Here is a 16,551-nt window from a genome sequence, read left to right on the forward strand (position 1 = left end):
TCCTCTCAGCTTCTTGTGCACCCCCAGCCTACTCGCTGGTGGGGTGGTGTGAGAAGCAGAAAAGGCCTTGACTCTGTGTAAGTACTGCTCGGCAGTAACCAAAACATCCCTGTGTTATCAACACTGTTTCCAGCACAAATCCAAAGCATAGCCCCATACTAGCTACTATGAAGAAAATTAACTCAATCCCAGCCAAAACCAGCACATTCTCCACCCCTTATTCCATACCATTTATGTCATGCTCAGGTCCCACACTATCCGATACATTCTCATTACCCACCATGCCCCTTCCCATCCTTAGTGGCTGTGATATAATACACAGATATCATTCCCTTAGTCTATGGACTACCCCTATAAAATGTCTTTAAAATGTCCACAAATGTCCACAAAATGCCCATTGCGTTCATTTAGTCCATGACTTTGGGCTCCATCCGTTATGGTGGTCACTCAGGACAGGAGAGGTGGTGTGTTGCGTGGAGTTACTGGGTACCAAAGCCAGCTCAGGTCGGGTCACTGCTGCACTTGCACTGCTTCTTGTAAGGCTTGTCCTCCGTTGGTTCCAGTGGTTCCTGCTGTAGTGAATCCTATAACATGCAACTCAAATCATGGGTTACAACAATTTAAAGGTATTTCCATTACAATCTCCACCCCTGGTCCCTTTAGACCAGACCACAGGATTTAACATTGCAATGAACTCCTCTCCTTGCCTGTGCTCCAGCTTGGACTTATCCACAGACTGCAGTCCCTTAGGGGTGTACCTGCTCCAAGTGGAGCCTTATCTATGCGCCACAGTCTCTCCAGGGGTGTACCTGCTGTGGCATAGACTTATCCACAGCCACAGTTGCTTTGAGGTGCACCTGTTCCAGCATGGCCTTCTCCATGGGCCACAATGTCTTCAGAGATATACCTGCTCCAGTGTGGCCTTACCCACAGCCACAGTCCCTTCAGAAGTAAACCTGCTCCAACATGCTCTTACCCATGGCTGCAGTCCCTCCAGGGGTGTACTTGCTCTGTCATGGGCTTATCCATGGCCATACACATGGCCATGCACTTAGAGGTGCTCCAGCATGACCTCATGCACGGCCACGCACACTTCAAGGTGTACCTGCTGCAGCATGGACTTATCCACAGCCACAGATGCTTCATGGTGTACCTTCTCCAGCATGGACTTATCCTTGGGCCACAATCCCTTCCCTGCTGCGGCACAGGCATAACCACAGCCACAGACACTTGGAGATGTACCTGCTCTGGCATGGGCTTATCCATGGCCACAGATGCTTTGGGGGTGTCCTGCTCCTGTGTGGATTCATCCACAGGTCACAGTCCCTTTGACTCGAGTTTGCACTGGAGTTCCAGCCTGTCCGGTACAGCAGCACAGAAACAGCAGCGCTGCCCTGGCTGTCTGCCAGCCCAGGCGCATCACCATTGCTGTTATCAGAATGTTCCCAGGCACAGCACAGTAAGATGATGAGCAGTACAGCAAGCAGTGAAAGCAAAAAGCAGCCACTAATGAGCACTAGACTCTAATATTCGGTAAGGCAAGCAAGCCCCACTGCAAGCACAGAAGCCTGCTGATTAATAGCTAAACAGCAATAACAGCTATAAATTCAATCTAGCACATTCCAATCAAACCTGTTGTTATCTTGAACCCTTCAAGCCCCACATTGGGTGCCAAAAAGGCTGTTGTGGTTTAACCCCAGGTGGCAACTAAGCACCACACAGCTGCTCACTCACTCCCTGCTGGTGGGATGGGGGAGAGAATCAGAAGAGTAAAAGTGAGAAAACTCGTGGGTTGAGATAAAGACAGTTCAACAGGCAAAGCAAAAGCCACACACAGAAGCAAAGCAAAACAAGGAATTCATTCGCTACTTCCCATTGGCAGGCAGGTGTTCAGCCATCTCCAGGAAAGCAGGGCTCCATCACACGTAATGGTTACTTGGGAAGACAAAACACCGTAACTCTGAACATCCATCCCCCCTTGCTTCTTCTTCCCCCAGCTTTATATGTGGAGCATGACGTCATATGGTATGGAATATCCCTTTGGTCAGTTGGGGTCAGCTGTCCCAGCTGTGTCCCCTCCCAACTTCTTTTGCACCCCCAGCCTACTTGCTGGTGGGGTGGTGTGAGAAGCAGAAAAGGCCTTGACTCTGTGTAAGCACCGCTCACCAATAACCAAAACATCCCTGTGTTATCAACACTGTTTCCAGCACAAATCCAAAATGTAGCCCCATACTAGCTACTATGAAGAAAATTAACTCTATCCCAGTCAAAACTAGCACAGCAAGCACAAAAGAAAAAGAAGGAAAAGAAGTGAGATATATAAAGCTATATCTTCATTGCAATAAAAAATATTTTTACTCAGGTACAACATTCTAGCACTGTACCATGTACAGTGGTAAATGAAGAGGCCTAGTCAGTCTAATATGATGTAAAATCTTAGAGGTAGCAAAGCACTATATTTTCTTATTTTGATGTAGCTGGTTCACATCAACTCCAGTTAAGAGATATATGGTTGGCCTTGACTGGCTACACTGATATAAAAACTACCTGGGCCCTGTCTCTGCTAGGACTGTACCTAGAGAAAGGTGTCCTAACGTACCTGTTATGATGTTAAAAAGTGGGGATTTTTAAAAAAAAAACCTTTGTATTGAGGACAAAGCCTAACACATGCAATGGTATTGGAAGCCTGCACAGTCTTAGGTTCAAGGACATAATTTCTCCATTCTTTGTTTTCTTAATTCATTAAAGTGGAGCAACAATTCTTTGTTCTGCGGTATTGAATAATGGTCTGTTCTGCTAGCCCTGAAATAAAAGTAAGTGAAGATAGTCTTTGTATTGATGTGCTGCCTGTCTTGTTTACGATAGAAACTATTTTGTTTTTAGAAGGGAAGTGTTCTAAGAAAAGCTTTTATAACAGGTTCAGAAATATAAAAGCCATTTCAGGGTGAGGACTTCTCTATCCTTTATTTTGTTAGTCCTTGAAAGGGCTTTTTAAATGTTAACAGCTATGATTGCCTTCCCCCAACTGACGCTCCCTTCTCAGCAATCCTTCTGTTGACATCCTTTGTTTGCTCTTAGCTTGTCTCTCCTTCGTCCCAACCCCTTAAAACAAAACTTAGCAAGAGCTTGGAATTGAATTCTTGGCAGACATCGGGCCACTAAAACACACTGAATAAGTATGTTGTGTAAGTCAGATTTCAATAAAAAAAATTCTTTCCCCACCTCCAGTGATACACAGAATATTTTCCACTCTTCTCTGTGGCAACCTCTATATATTACAGTGACAACTACTAAGCAAAGCTGGTCAGAATACAGGAAGCATTTTCAGCTTAAACTATGCTGAAAGAGCTGAAACAGTTTTGAAATGCTAGGGTAATGTCCTGTTTCCATTTAAAAAGAAATAAAGCTTTCTGCCTAAAATGAATTTAAATTAAACTGTGCACTTAAAGTAGGTGTATGCGTACATACTTACTTTGTTTTTATTTCATGCTAAAAAAAATCAGTAGTTGCCTTGTTAAGCTTTCCTACAGAGAGATACTGGCAGCATTCCCTGTCTCACAGTGATAGCTACTTTGAGTATCAGAAGTTCATTAGTAACAATTAAAAATTCTACAGCACTTGAGAAGAGGTTGATCCTATTTCATATGCTGATGTCAGTTAGCATATAATAAATTACAGTAGTCCAATTACACTATAGCTAATATTTAGCACTTATACATTGCTTTGAACACACACCGTGCAACCCTTAATTAATTCTTAACGCTAGCAAGTAGATATATTATCCTAATTTCACAGATAAAGCAGAAAGGTGAGATAATTTTCCAAAGGCCACTTAGGCTTGGGTGGAGCCAGGACTATAACAGGGGAAGATTCAACTCTGAATCCATGACTTCCAAGCCAGGGCTGTCCAACGTCTTGCTCACTGTGTGATAGTTTTATTACTGCAGCTTAGTCAGTCACCGCACAGCAAAGACAGCCATATCACATTACACAATGAAAAAATTCTTTTGGCTGTCAGACCTAGTTCTACTTTAATCTACCCTACCTCTACACAGAGAGCTCAAAAAGAAATTAAAAAAAATTCCAAGATTCTACATCAGGTTCTTCAAAGATGAAACTGCTTCCGCAAGATCTAATTAAGCCTCAGCTTCCCCATACCTAGCTTTCTTAAGCTGTTGTCCGCCTGAAAGTTTTTATAACACAGACTGCTGAGGTCCAAAACTTGGAATTGGACTGGAGTGGAAAATCTTCATTAAGGTAGTTTTTCTGGTATTTCCTGTAATAGAGCTGGTGTTCACTTACCCTCCACCTGCAAAGATGGTTCCCATCCAGAGACCGGAGCTCACTACAGAAGCAGAAATATACAGAAAAGTCTAAGACAGAGTATAATTATACATGACAGTGAATAATTTTGTTACCTTAGTTGTCATTTCACCTCATCTTACCCTCACCTTGTTGTCTATCTCTGTTAATTTCCAACACAAACCCCAACATTCCTCCCTACTGTGCTTTAGCTATACTGATAGAGAGTCATTTAGCTGAGGTCTGATTTCTGCATCATAGACAGTTTCTGCTTCATGAAAAAATCTCACCTCCTGTGAACTGAATGTTAATTTCAGGATAGTGTCTTCAGAGGGACTATGTCAAAGAAATGTGGAAAACTCACAAAAATATTGCCCAGGATCCTTACCTACTGTTTTGTTTATCTTCTAAAACAGTCTCACAGATTGGAGAAGACAGGTTTCTTCTTAGAAACCCAATCTGTCTTGTTCTCCTATGAATCATTATATTTCTCAGTTGTTCAAAAGAATACAGATAATATAACATTGAATCCTAGCATGACAGGATTTTCAGAACTCCCTTCTTATCATTTGCTGGTGTTACTGGAATTATACAAAGCTCACGAGTTGCACATCCTCAGAATTATCTGTAATATCTCCATAAAGATAAGTGAAACCTTTACATAACCAGTCTGCTACTGAGAGAATCCACATTTTTGTAGCAGTTGGATCACTCCATTTTTAAGTTACCCCATAAGTAGATGGATGCCATTTAATGCTAGGGATGTATTTGTTTATTAAGGTACCTCTTTTCTGCAAAAACAGAGCATTTTTATCCCAAGTGAGCAATAAACTAAGAAAAAAAGAAGTGTAAAGACCCCTCACTAAAATATCATCAGCACATCATTATTCAAAATACAAACAAAAACAAAATTACCAAACGGTTAGTCAGCCATTTAAACATTAGTACATTTCAGTTGTCCTGAAAAAGACTTGAATTTAACAGTAAGCCACAACTAAACCCCAATTATAATAGCTGATTTAGACTTTAACAGTCTCATTTTCTTGCACTTTTTTTTCAAAGGCAAACCTTCTCAATTTGTCCCAACTGTAGCCATGAAGCTAAAATTTCACACTTGTTTTTATTAAGTCTTTAGGCATAATAGTACAGAAACTGTAATAAAAGCTTAACTTAAAAAAATGGAAAAGATACAATTTAACCAGTATTAGATTACCACAATTCCTATTAGCAGACTAAAAATGCTGCTAGATACTAGATACTACTCAAAAAAAATCACTTTTTTAATTTATAAAGTGATGTTATTTTTACATTTTTTGCATCCTTACACCCCTTCTGTGAGAAATAATTTTTAAATACTTAAATTTAAATTAATCCACTATTACAGTCATTATCTAATATTCTATATGTTTACATACATTAAAATGAGGTTAAAGTTGTAAATATAACATTCTCTCATATTAATGCTCCCTTCTGCTTTTTATCATTGTTAAACAATAACTACAGAAGTTTTAGAAAGCAGGTGTAACAGCTGTGCCTTTCTATTTGATTTTGCATGCTCAGGCAGTGCAATATATGTGAACATGAATTTAAGCACCACTATCCTAGTACTGTTCTGTATAAATAATAATTGAAAATAATTATATTCTACATGTATCTTTAACTCTGAATCTACCTACCCAGGACTGGAAGAGCTATACCAGCACAACTCTACATTGTTAGATCTGCTGAACTTTTGTGCTCCATCTTCCAGACTATTTTCTTATCAATCAACTCTGCTTTCATTGTATTTCAGTCCTACAAAAGAACGATGGGTGACATGTGAATAACAAGGCTCAGGAAAAATGTTAAAAAGTATCAAAGTGACTGAAAAGCTTAATTGCCATACTCACAAAAACCATTGTAATGACACATTTTTAGCTCTGTAAGGAGAAAATTCATTAACACAAACTTAGCTAGGAGCAGTTCATCCCCCAAGCACAAAGATTCCTCTCAAAGACAGTTCAGAGCAGAAGCCTAACTTCAGAAGCCCTATAGGAACTGTTCATTCACTACAGGGAGAGCATAGGAAAACTACATTCAGAAAACTGAAGGTAGCCACTGCAGGATCTTCCCCAAACTGTTTGAAAGCTGGACCTGGTTCTGACCAGCAGTCAGAACCTCGGCTAAAAGTGAGTTAAGGGAACCAGACCCACCACCACCACCCACCCCGAGCTGCTTCAGCATAAAGAAGTTACTTGCAAGGAACTAACACCCTTCCTTTATGAGATGTGTTGTCCACCAGCATCTTTACACTGTGTGTAGACCTATGTGTTATGGGACCTATGTGCTATGTTTTCAATGTTATGTTTGCCCCTAATCACTCTTTGCAGAGTGTGGTCTTCTGCCTTGCAGATGAGTATACCTGGCATTAGCAGGCATAGCCTACCTTGTCCTTCCTTCCCTCTAACCTTCAAACCCAAAAATTTCCTCGATGGAACACAGAGCTAGACAGGTGGGTGGATAAACTTACTGGCTCAAATCCAATATTTTTAACAGCTGTAGTGACAAAAACAATAAAAGTGAGAATAAAAACCTGTGAATAGAAGAAACTAAACCAAACAAACCACTAAATATAAGTAGGTGCAAAGAAAGGCAGCTTAGATCACTGCAAGTTAAAAAGAAAGTTCAGGCACAGTCAACATGGGTTCACAAAGGGAAAGTCCTGTTTAACTAATGTGATATCCTTCTACGATACGGTCACCCAGCCAGTGGATGAAGAGAAGGCGGTGGATATAGTTTTTCTGGATTTTAGTAAGGCTTTTGATGCTGTACCTCACAGCATCCTTCTGGACAAGTTGTCCAACTGTGGGATGAGCAGGTTCATGGTGTGCTGGGTGAAGAACTGGCTGAAGGGCAGAGCTCAAAGGGTTGTACTGAAAGGGGCTACACCTGGCTAGCGACCGGTCACCCAGCAGTATTCCTCAGGGTTCAATTCGGGGCCAGTTCTGTTCAATACATTTATCAACAATCTAGATGCAGAAGTCGAATGCACCATTAGCAAATTTGCTGACAGTACCAAACTGGGAGGTGCCATTGACTCACTTGAGGGACAAGAGGCTTTGCAGAGGGATCTAGATAGATTGGAGCATTGGGCAATGATTAACGGCATGAAATTTAACAAGTCCAAATGCTGGATTCTACACCTGGGGGTGCTGGTCAACAGCAGGCTCAATATGAGTCAGCAGTGTGCCCTGGCAGCCAAGAGGGCAAACCGCATCCTGGCATGCATCAAACACAGCATAACCAGCCGGTCAAAAGAGGTGATTATCCCACTGTATTCAGCTTTGCTGCGGCCTCACCTTGAGTATTGTGTGCAGCTCTGGGCCCCACAATTTAAGAAGGATGTTCAGGTCCTTGAATGTGTCCAGAGGAGGGCAACAAAGCTGGTGAAAGGGCTGAAAGGAATGTCCTATGAGGAGCGGCCAAGGACTTTGGGCTGTCTAGTTTGGAGAAAAGGAGGCTGAGGGGTGAACTCATTGCTCTCTACAGCTTCCTGAGGAGGGGAAGTGGAGAGGGAGGTGCTGATCTCTTCTCCCTGTATGCAGTGATAGGACACGTGGGAATGCTTCAAAGACGCAGCAGGGGAGGTTCAGACTGGACATTAGGAAGCATTTCTTTACCGAGAGGGTGGTCAAACACTGGAACAGGCTTCCTAGAGAGTTGGTCAATGCCCCAAGCCTGTCCAGTGTTTAAGAGGCATTTGGACAATGCCCTTAATAACATGCTTTAACTTTTGGTCAGTCCTGAATTGGTCAGGTGGTTGGGCTAGATGATCGTTGTAGGTCCCTTCCAACTGAAATAGTCTATTCTATTCTATTCAGATTCAAGCCACTATTGAGAAGAACTGAAGACTTGGGGCATATTCTGACCACCTATACTATATGTGCAAAGCATGCAAGAATATTGAGGGAACAAGCACACGTAATTTATGGGTACTGCTGGAGATGAAAAGTCCATGGGTGAAGTGATTGCCTTTATGCACATGGACAACATGAATGTACAAACTGACAACCACTCAAAAAAGATCTAATTAAGACACTAACTTTAGCTCTTTGACTAAACAAGAAAATTGCAATCATTTGTTTTAAATCAGCTGTTAAGGAGGTTTCAATAAGACTGCATACACTTGTGTGCTCATATACGTTTTCATCTCAAATGGTTTACCTCATTTTAATTTCAGAAATCCTTAAGCAACCAACTTTAACCTTAATCTAGCCAGGTTTAAGCTGCAATATGAATTGGCACACATCATTTGCACATTTCAGCATGTGCACCTTAACCTCCTGGCATTAGTTGGACTGCTACAACTTTATCATGGGGACAAAGTTACTGTGTAATTGAGGAATTAAAACAGAACGGATTTTCTTAACATTAAGGTGAGAAGACCTGAAGATGTGACTGCACACCTTCCCATCCAATAAACCGAAGCAAGACTCCAGAATACTAACGTTCAATGGCAACTCATTCAAATAAAGGTAATTCTGAAGCAGACATACGTGAGAACATACTAACTTGCGGTAGCAAGTAAATTTCTGCTTTGTACACGGCATATATGTGGAGCAGATGGGACCGCAGGAACGACAGTGATGGCAAACGGCCAGAGCAACTGAAGGGTAACTGGAAACATGTGGAGCTTCAAAGACAGGATTCCGCACAGGTCACAAACTGCCGTTCTCCACGCGAGGTGGCGGCACCGGGAGGGGAGCCCCCGCGGTGCTCAGGTGCGGCGGTGAGAGGCATTTCGGGTCAGGCTAGAGCTGACGGGACACTGACGGTTACCGAAGCGAACCACGAAGAACAGCGGGAGAGGCGCCTCATCTCCGTCCCGACTCTCCAGCGCCGGGAGATGAGGGAAGTGGCGGGAACCTCCCGGTGTCCTCCCGATTACGGCCGTTACCGGAAGCGCGAGGGAGGAGGGCGGCGAGGGGCGCTACCGCCGCCTTCAGGCGACCGTTACCCAACCTGAGGCGCCGGCAGCGCAACACCCAGGCGGGGACCGTCGCCGCCCCCACGCCGGCGGCTCGCACACTCGACTGCGGCCAGAGCTCGCCTTCCCTCAGCGGGGATTACCGCCGGCTCCGAGCCAGCCGCCACCCGGCCGCGCTCACACGACGGCAGAAGCGCAGCCCCAAGGCTGGGAACCCCTTACCCCCCTCACTCCCCCGGCAGCGCTTCGCGCCTGACGCCACACCGAGGCACAGCCGCAGCAGCGAGCCTCCCCCACCCCTCCGCGCCGCCGAGGACGCCCGCCGCGCCCGCCGCGCCCGCGCGCACGGCCCCGCTCCCACCGCCCTCCGGAGGCGGAGCTCGGGGCTGGCCCGTGCGCCTGCCAATCAGCAGGCAGAGGCGGCCCGCGCCGCCGCGGAGCCTGTGGGACGCGTAGTCCCTGCCTGCCCGCGCCGCGCCGCCAAGGGCCGGGCGAGAACTACAGGTCCCGGCGCGCCCTGCGGCCGACCCGGGGCTGTGACCCGCCGCTGGCCGAGGGAGCGGCTTTGGCAGGAAGGCGGCGGAGGGGCCCGGTCACCCAGCCGCAGCGATGAGCTCGGCCAGGGAGTCCCAGGGCCACCACGGCCTCAAGCGAGCGGCCTCCCCCGATGTAAATGGGCGAGGGGCCTGGGGCAGCCGCGCGGCGGGAGGAGGGGAGGAGGAGGCTGGGAGGGAGGCCGCGGCGGTACGGCGCCCGAGCCCCGCGGCGGGACGCAGGGAAGGCCGCGGCCTTCCCGGCCGCCCCCTTCCTCGCGCTCACCGCCGTCTGGGGGGCAGCGGCCGGCGGAGGCGTCACGGGGGAGGCTGTGGCGGGGGCAGAGGGGCTGCTCGGGGGCCGCCGGGCCCGCCTCGGCGGAGGGGCGGGCGGGCGGGCGCAGTCAGCGTGTGCTCCCGCAGGGCTCCAGCAGCTGGGAGGCGGCGGACCTCGGCAACGAGGAGCGGAAGCAGAAGTTCCTGCGGCTGATGGGCGCTGGGAAGGTGAGGCCGCCCCGCTGCCCGCCCCGTGGGCACACGGGGACCCGAGCGGCAGGAATCCCCCCCCCCAGCGGCTACGCGGGGTTTTCCATTTGCGATGCAACGAAACCTCCCTAGGAGGCTTGCTGCAGGCCTCAGTGCTCTCTGAGGAAAAAGAGAACGCTCCAAGACAATTTCGCCTTGGGACTCTCCCTTAAGGAGGATTTGGGTTTCACAGCTGCAGCTGTTCAGTCAGCAGCGGTGTAACACAAAACACCGGTCTGAAATTGTCAAGTCTCTGCTCTGCAGCTTCCTCCCTGCCCCACACCTTTATACTTTCAGACTAGCTAATGAAACTATTTGTGGACACTTGTGGGAGAGTCCTTGTTACAAACTACCAAACCTGTGCACAAGGTCTGTAAAATTCTCTCTCACTGGAAAAAAAAATTAAAGATTCAAAAAAATGGCAGCTGATAGACTAAAACAGCAAAATAGTAAACCTAATCAAATAATCCAGGAAATATTTTTAAAGAGAAAATGCTCTAAAACAATATTTCTGCTATGCTTTTTGCAAAAACTGCTGCAAAAATAGTAAAATATAATCGTGCTCTTTCCCTGTACAAAATGTTGGTTTAGTATTGCAATTCTACTTACCTTCAAGAAAAATAATTTAATTTGTACTAGCTTGTTTTGTTGCTTGAATACAGTATTTGTGTAAGCTAAAATATTTTACTGTATTAAAGAGGTGAAAGTTAATAGTTCCTAGTGGACAGGGATACAATACCTTATTAAAACATCCCACTACGGCTAATCTTAATGTCTACTTGGATACTTAATGCTGCTTGCTACGTAATGCTAGTTCTTGCCTATAGGGATACCTTTGCTAATGAGCAACTACTGAGGCAATATATTAATGAGCACTGTGAAGGTCTTACCTGATACTGTGACCAGTCTAAAAGTGGGATCATCATAAGATGCACAGACTGAACTATTGCATAGTGCCAGAGAAAGAGACCCAAAGGGTAAATTGTCAGAACCTAAATTCACACTTGTCCAGCATGGTGTAGTGTAGTTTTCATATCAGGTGATCACTATTCTTCCTTGTTTAGCTGACATACTAGCATGGCTTGTCTTCATCTTTGGAGTGGCAAGAAACGGAATGAAATAGAATCAGCTTTGGGGTGTGGGAGGAGTAAAGAGTATCTAGTTGTTGGGGTTTCTCTTTCAGAAAATTCAGTGAAACAAAGATGAAACAAGTTCATCAAGAGGCAGCAGTTGTTAGCTAGTAAAACTTACAGTCTTACAGTTGGTTGTCAAGGTTTGACAGCAAACCTTTTCCATTCAAGATTTCCAGAATGTTGGCAGAGCTGTCAGTGCACCCTAAAGCTCCAAAACAAACTGCCTTTTCTTTTAGAAAGAACATACTGGCCGCCTTGTTATCGGAGACCACAGATCAACCTCTCACTTCAGGACAGGTCAGTTTATCCAACAGCTGATACAAAGTTGGAAATCGAACACTTATTTAGGAACTTCCCAGTACTTTGAGCTTCGTAGATGCTGCAGGGAGAGATTTCAGGTTTCGTGGCAGAAGTTGAAGACAGGTCAGGCTGTGGAGTTGTAGAAGTTCTTAATTTCTCCTGTTAGGTTACTGACAAACAGTTTCTCTGACTGCAGTTACTTGCCTTCTAAAGTCCAGGTTCAGCAGAGTACTTGATGGTCATTAAACTTGCGTACAGATGCCCTGGAAATCAGAGCCTACAGGTCCTCAGTCTTGTTTTCCTATCAAAATAAGAAAGTGAAGTTTTATTGCTATTGGTACCTAGCAGTATTATACTTCTTCCTTGCTGCCAGGTGTGGATATCCAAACCTCTAAATCACTGTGCATGGACAAGAACAGGGTTGATTTCTCCCCCCACCTGATTACCTATTGAGTAGAAAGATCTCTGCCTTAAAGCAATGAGGTGGAAGCTGAAAAGATCTGCAGGGTCATCTTGGCAATCAGCAATAATTTGATGTCATGTAATGTATGACCATGGTAACTTCTTATCAGGCTTGCTCAGGTAGTAAGTCAAAGTACATCGAAACCAAGCTGGGCTTGACTGTCTGAGAGAAGCTTTGATAAAGCTGTATAGAATAGTAACTGGCAGAGTTCCAGAAAACTTCTTTCCCTGATATGCTCCACTAGTAGTTTTTCAGTTGGCAAAAAATGATCCATGGACCAAAATACCAAAAGAAGCCTGAGGATTGGTCCCAGGTTCTGCTGTTAGCTTGCAGAGTGACTGAGAATCACTTCCTTATACCTGAATTTCCTAGAAAGGAGATGATGCTTCCCCTAAGGAGTCATAAAGAATCAGTACTGCTTTGTTATTAGCAAAAAGTTAAGCTGCTGGGGGTGTTTTTCCAAAAAAATCAGAACAGCTATTTTCTTAGCACTTTACTTCCTTGTCCAATGTACAGCTATTGTCCTTTTATAATAACATACAGCTCTAACTTCCAAAGGAGGAAACATTTATTTGCAATACAAGCTTTTAATTTTACAGATATACAAATTAAAAACTAGAGTGTTTTAGGCCTATCGGGGGAGAATTAGAGATTCCTACCTTTCACAAGAACAGAGGATTCTTAACTATTTTAGACCATATTTTCCCCCAGTAAAAATGATTCTTTATTTACTCATTCAAACAAGTAAGTAAAGGGCATGTAGAAATAGCTCATGAAAATTAGTTTTTCTGCTAATTCCTAAAGATGGAAAAATGCAGAGCTGTAGTAACTGCTCCTGATAATTCAGGATGCATGAAATAGTTTCAGATACAGCTCTATAAACAAGAGTGGTAGTACTGTCCCCAACTTCTGCTGCTATACATTAGTCGTGGTTTAATCATAGTAATCACATGTTACGTAGCGAAGGTCAGAAACTTTCTCCTTGCTGTGACATGCTGCAGTATTGGCAGGAAGCACAGAGAAGTCATACGGGTTACACTTACCTTGTTTAGTAGAACATACACCATGCATAGTACAACTGTCTGAATGCGTCAGGTCTTAGGAACTTACCAGGCCATCTTTGTATCAAAGCAATTTTGCTTGCACACTTGACACGATCGCTTATAAGTCTGATGGTTTGTACGCAATAATACTCAATCTAGTGGTTTAAGATGGCTAAATTTAAACTTTTACACATATATAGTGATAAGCTTTGAAAATGTGATTTCATGTAATTTGACGTCTTTGTTAATTGGAATGAACCATAACCAAAGTACACTGGACAATGCAGGGGAAGAAGACAAGAAAATGAATGAAGAACTGGAGTCTCAGTACCAACAGAGCATGGACAGCACGATGTCTGGACGAAACCGGCGCCATTGCGGACTTGGTTTCAGCGAGGTAGTAAGTTGTTTATTTCCATAATGATTTAGCTTTCTCTTCACTAAGACAAGATGGTACATGGTTTAAAAATCCAATCACCACAACTAGTGGCAAACTTCCGCAGTTTGGGTTAAAGGACAAACTTAGTGGAGGCACTTGACCCCTATTTGTGTACACTGTGGTGGCCGTTTAGATGTCTGGAAATGATTGATGCTTCTCATTGTTCTGAAAAGTGATATGACATGCTTAATGCTCCATAGTAGTCAAGACTGATTAGGACAGAAAGTGACAAATATATTAAACCAGGGTGTTACCAAGGAATACATAAGAAGGCAGGATAACCATCTGCATTGTCACTGAGAGCCAATTAATCTTAGCTTCTTGTTGTGGTGAGGCACATACCTCTCTATAGTCCTGAAAAGTAAGTGGCTATAGAGGGGTCAGGCAAGGGAAGTTGGCTGTAGAGTTCTCTAGTGAGCTGACACCTGACTGGTCTTGTACTTCCAAGGAATTCCATAGGAATGAGCAGGAAGAGAAGTGTGACAAAACCCAACAGAATTACGTTATGAGGAACATGTCTTCATCTGCCAATTGAAAGGCGCAATAATTAATTTTTTTGCTAACTGTTAGCACCAATTACTGCATAAAAAACATAGCTGATGTTTCCAGAGTGAGTAAAACCACCTGCACAGTGCTGGGAATTCTTAATATCACAGCCGTGGAGGCTTTGCTCTTTAGGAGCATGAGCAAAATTCCATTTTGGGATTGTTCTTGTTAGCAGTATCATTGGATTACTTCAGCATTCCTCACGCTGTGGTGTGCTAAGCTTATTTTCAAAGATTAGTCACGAACAGGAATTCTTGGTGGTCTAGCCATTATTTTCATCATGTTTCACTCCATGACAAATACTCAAGTGTCGTTATGTACTGTGTACACCAAAGTAAGGAATTACTAAACTGATGTGATCTGAAACTTTTCAAACTCATTTAATGGTGTCTTTAGGATTTCTGCTGTAACTAAATAAGAATGTGGCTGATGAAACCATGGATGTCACGGTTGGTACGGTTAACCACTTCAGTGGAGTTGCTTTCTGTCTAATAATTTGTATATTAAAGACCTGTGTTTAGCAAGATAGCCCTTTTTAGTACTAAAATGAAAGGAGGCATTAAGTGAAACATTCTCACTGGGAAACTTTAAAAGCTGCAGTGGAGTTGCCATGAAATAATGGTTTATCTGTTTCATAATCTGAACTTCTAGTTTCAGGAAGGTGAAGAACAAGAAGAGGCAGCTGGACACTCCTCTGAAGAGAGTTCAGAGGACTCCGAAAGTGGCTCTGAGTCAGAGCAAGAGGAGTCTGCAGAGGAGCTACAAGCTGCTGAAAAACATGATGAAGCTGAGGTTCCAGAAAACAAAAAAGAAGCAAAAAGCAACTATAAAATGATGTTTGTTAAAGCCAGTGGTTCATAACTGCAGATGTAACAGCTTTGTATTTAAAGTACAGTAAGCCTTATTGTTACAGTGCAAAGTGGAGGACTGCTACAGCACAAATCTTTGTATTATGATTTTAAAAAGACCCCGTTAGATGACAAAAAGTAGTATTTGCTTTCAGTTGCCATGGATAACATTTTTATGGGCACAGTGATATTACTGGTTTTTGTAAAGTGTATAAAATTCTGGATGGAGAAATAAATTCTTTTTGTTCCTGCCCAATCTCTACAATGTTATCTAAATTATCCCTCCCCTTATTCCATGCCAGATAAGGAAACTTCATGTTAGTGTTTTCTTTTGTTAGTACCCCAGTCTTGAATTTCTAACTATTAAGATTACACGTGAATTACTGGATGTTGCATTAGTTGTAAAATACCAATATTGGCACTATTCTATGATGTACTAGAGCTTTAAACAATGATTTTGTCTATAGATGCTAGTGTTGACAGGGCTAAGAGAAGTCACTCACTTTTGTGACAGTGTTAATCACTGTATCCATCTGAAGTCCTACAGCAGTTGCAGGGGAGAAGATGTTTTAGAAACGTGTAATACAACAGAAGGCTCTAATTGCTTCTTTGGCTTTATAATGAGGGGGATAAGCTGTAGTTCTTTATATCTTTCAGTAGAAAAGAGTGATTTTTTTGAATTACTGGCTCCTGGCTGTAGCACTGAGCTGTTATTAAAAGTAACTCCTCCCGAAGAAACCAGTTTACTTTGAAAGAGAAAATATACTTTGATAATGAAAAGGATATACAAATCATTTAGCTTTTCTACATATAGAATACAGAGTTAAGTACGTAAGCCCTTCTTCATTTTCTCCCTGTACATGCATCTCTTGGAGGTGTAAGTCAATTACTACAGAAAGGTGGTACCGCTCAAGTAAAGTTGATACGCCTAAAGAGTCAGGAGTTCCAGTAACTCCTTCCAGCAAGATTTAAGCACATCCATTCCTCTGCAAATTTATAGTTTATTGTATTCAAGTAATAAAATATCAGAACTTCTTAGACTTTGTTTCCTCTTTGTACATCAGACAGATCAACTGCCTCTCCTTGCTGGGAGAACATCTGATCTGTACCTCTAGTACAACCTCATTCTGCCACAACAGTGTTTCAAGAAACACTCCAGATGCTTGTGGAGAATCTTTCATTTCTGTATACAGTTTATGACATGTGGACAACATTTGCAAGCCAGTTGGCTTACATAAAAGCAGCAGTATGTACTATCATTGTACAGGTTTATTGAACATAAACATTGCAGCACCGGTTATTGGGGGAGGACTTGGAATAAGTTACATTATGGAAAAAATAAAAGTAATATGACTGTAAATAAAAACTGAGTGTAGATTCTGATTAATCTGTTTTACTATACTTGCGTTTAATACAAAATTTTTCAAAGTCATTCAGTTTTAAGAATGACGTT

General features: G+C 43.3%; 1 protein-coding gene and 1 long non-coding RNA gene across 3 annotated transcripts; one reads left to right on the forward strand and one right to left on the reverse strand.

Moving 5' to 3' along the window:
* Positions 1–4,046: 4,046 nt before the first annotated feature.
* Positions 4,047–9,466, reverse strand: LOC140653163 (uncharacterized). The gene is made up of 3 exons (XR_012043038.1): positions 8,854–9,466; positions 5,979–6,096; positions 4,047–4,345 (listed from the first exon to the last, which is right to left on the reverse strand). It is a non-coding gene; the product is annotated as an uncharacterized lncRNA (long non-coding RNA).
* A 312-nt stretch (positions 9,467–9,778) lies between these two features.
* Positions 9,779–16,138, forward strand: C6H11orf58 (chromosome 6 C11orf58 homolog). Of its 2 annotated transcripts, none has more exons than XM_072864896.1 (5): positions 9,779–9,937; positions 10,225–10,305; positions 11,696–11,756; positions 13,553–13,665; positions 14,902–16,138. In XM_072864896.1, exons 1-5 carry the CDS (start codon positions 9,878–9,880, stop codon positions 15,109–15,111), a joined length of 525 nt encoding a protein of 174 aa, XP_072720997.1. In that variant the 5' UTR covers positions 9,779–9,877; the 3' UTR covers positions 15,112–16,138. The 2 variants fall into 2 exon arrangements, with proteins under 2 accessions (XP_072720997.1, XP_072720998.1); XM_072864897.1 differs by having other exon boundaries at positions 13,553–13,662.
* Positions 16,139–16,551: the final 413 nt, after the last annotated feature.

Source organism: Ciconia boyciana, chromosome 6 (genome assembly GCF_034638445.1).
Source record: "Ciconia boyciana chromosome 6, ASM3463844v1, whole genome shotgun sequence".
In the NCBI taxonomy this organism is placed as follows: domain Eukaryota; kingdom Metazoa; phylum Chordata; class Aves; order Ciconiiformes; family Ciconiidae; genus Ciconia; species Ciconia boyciana.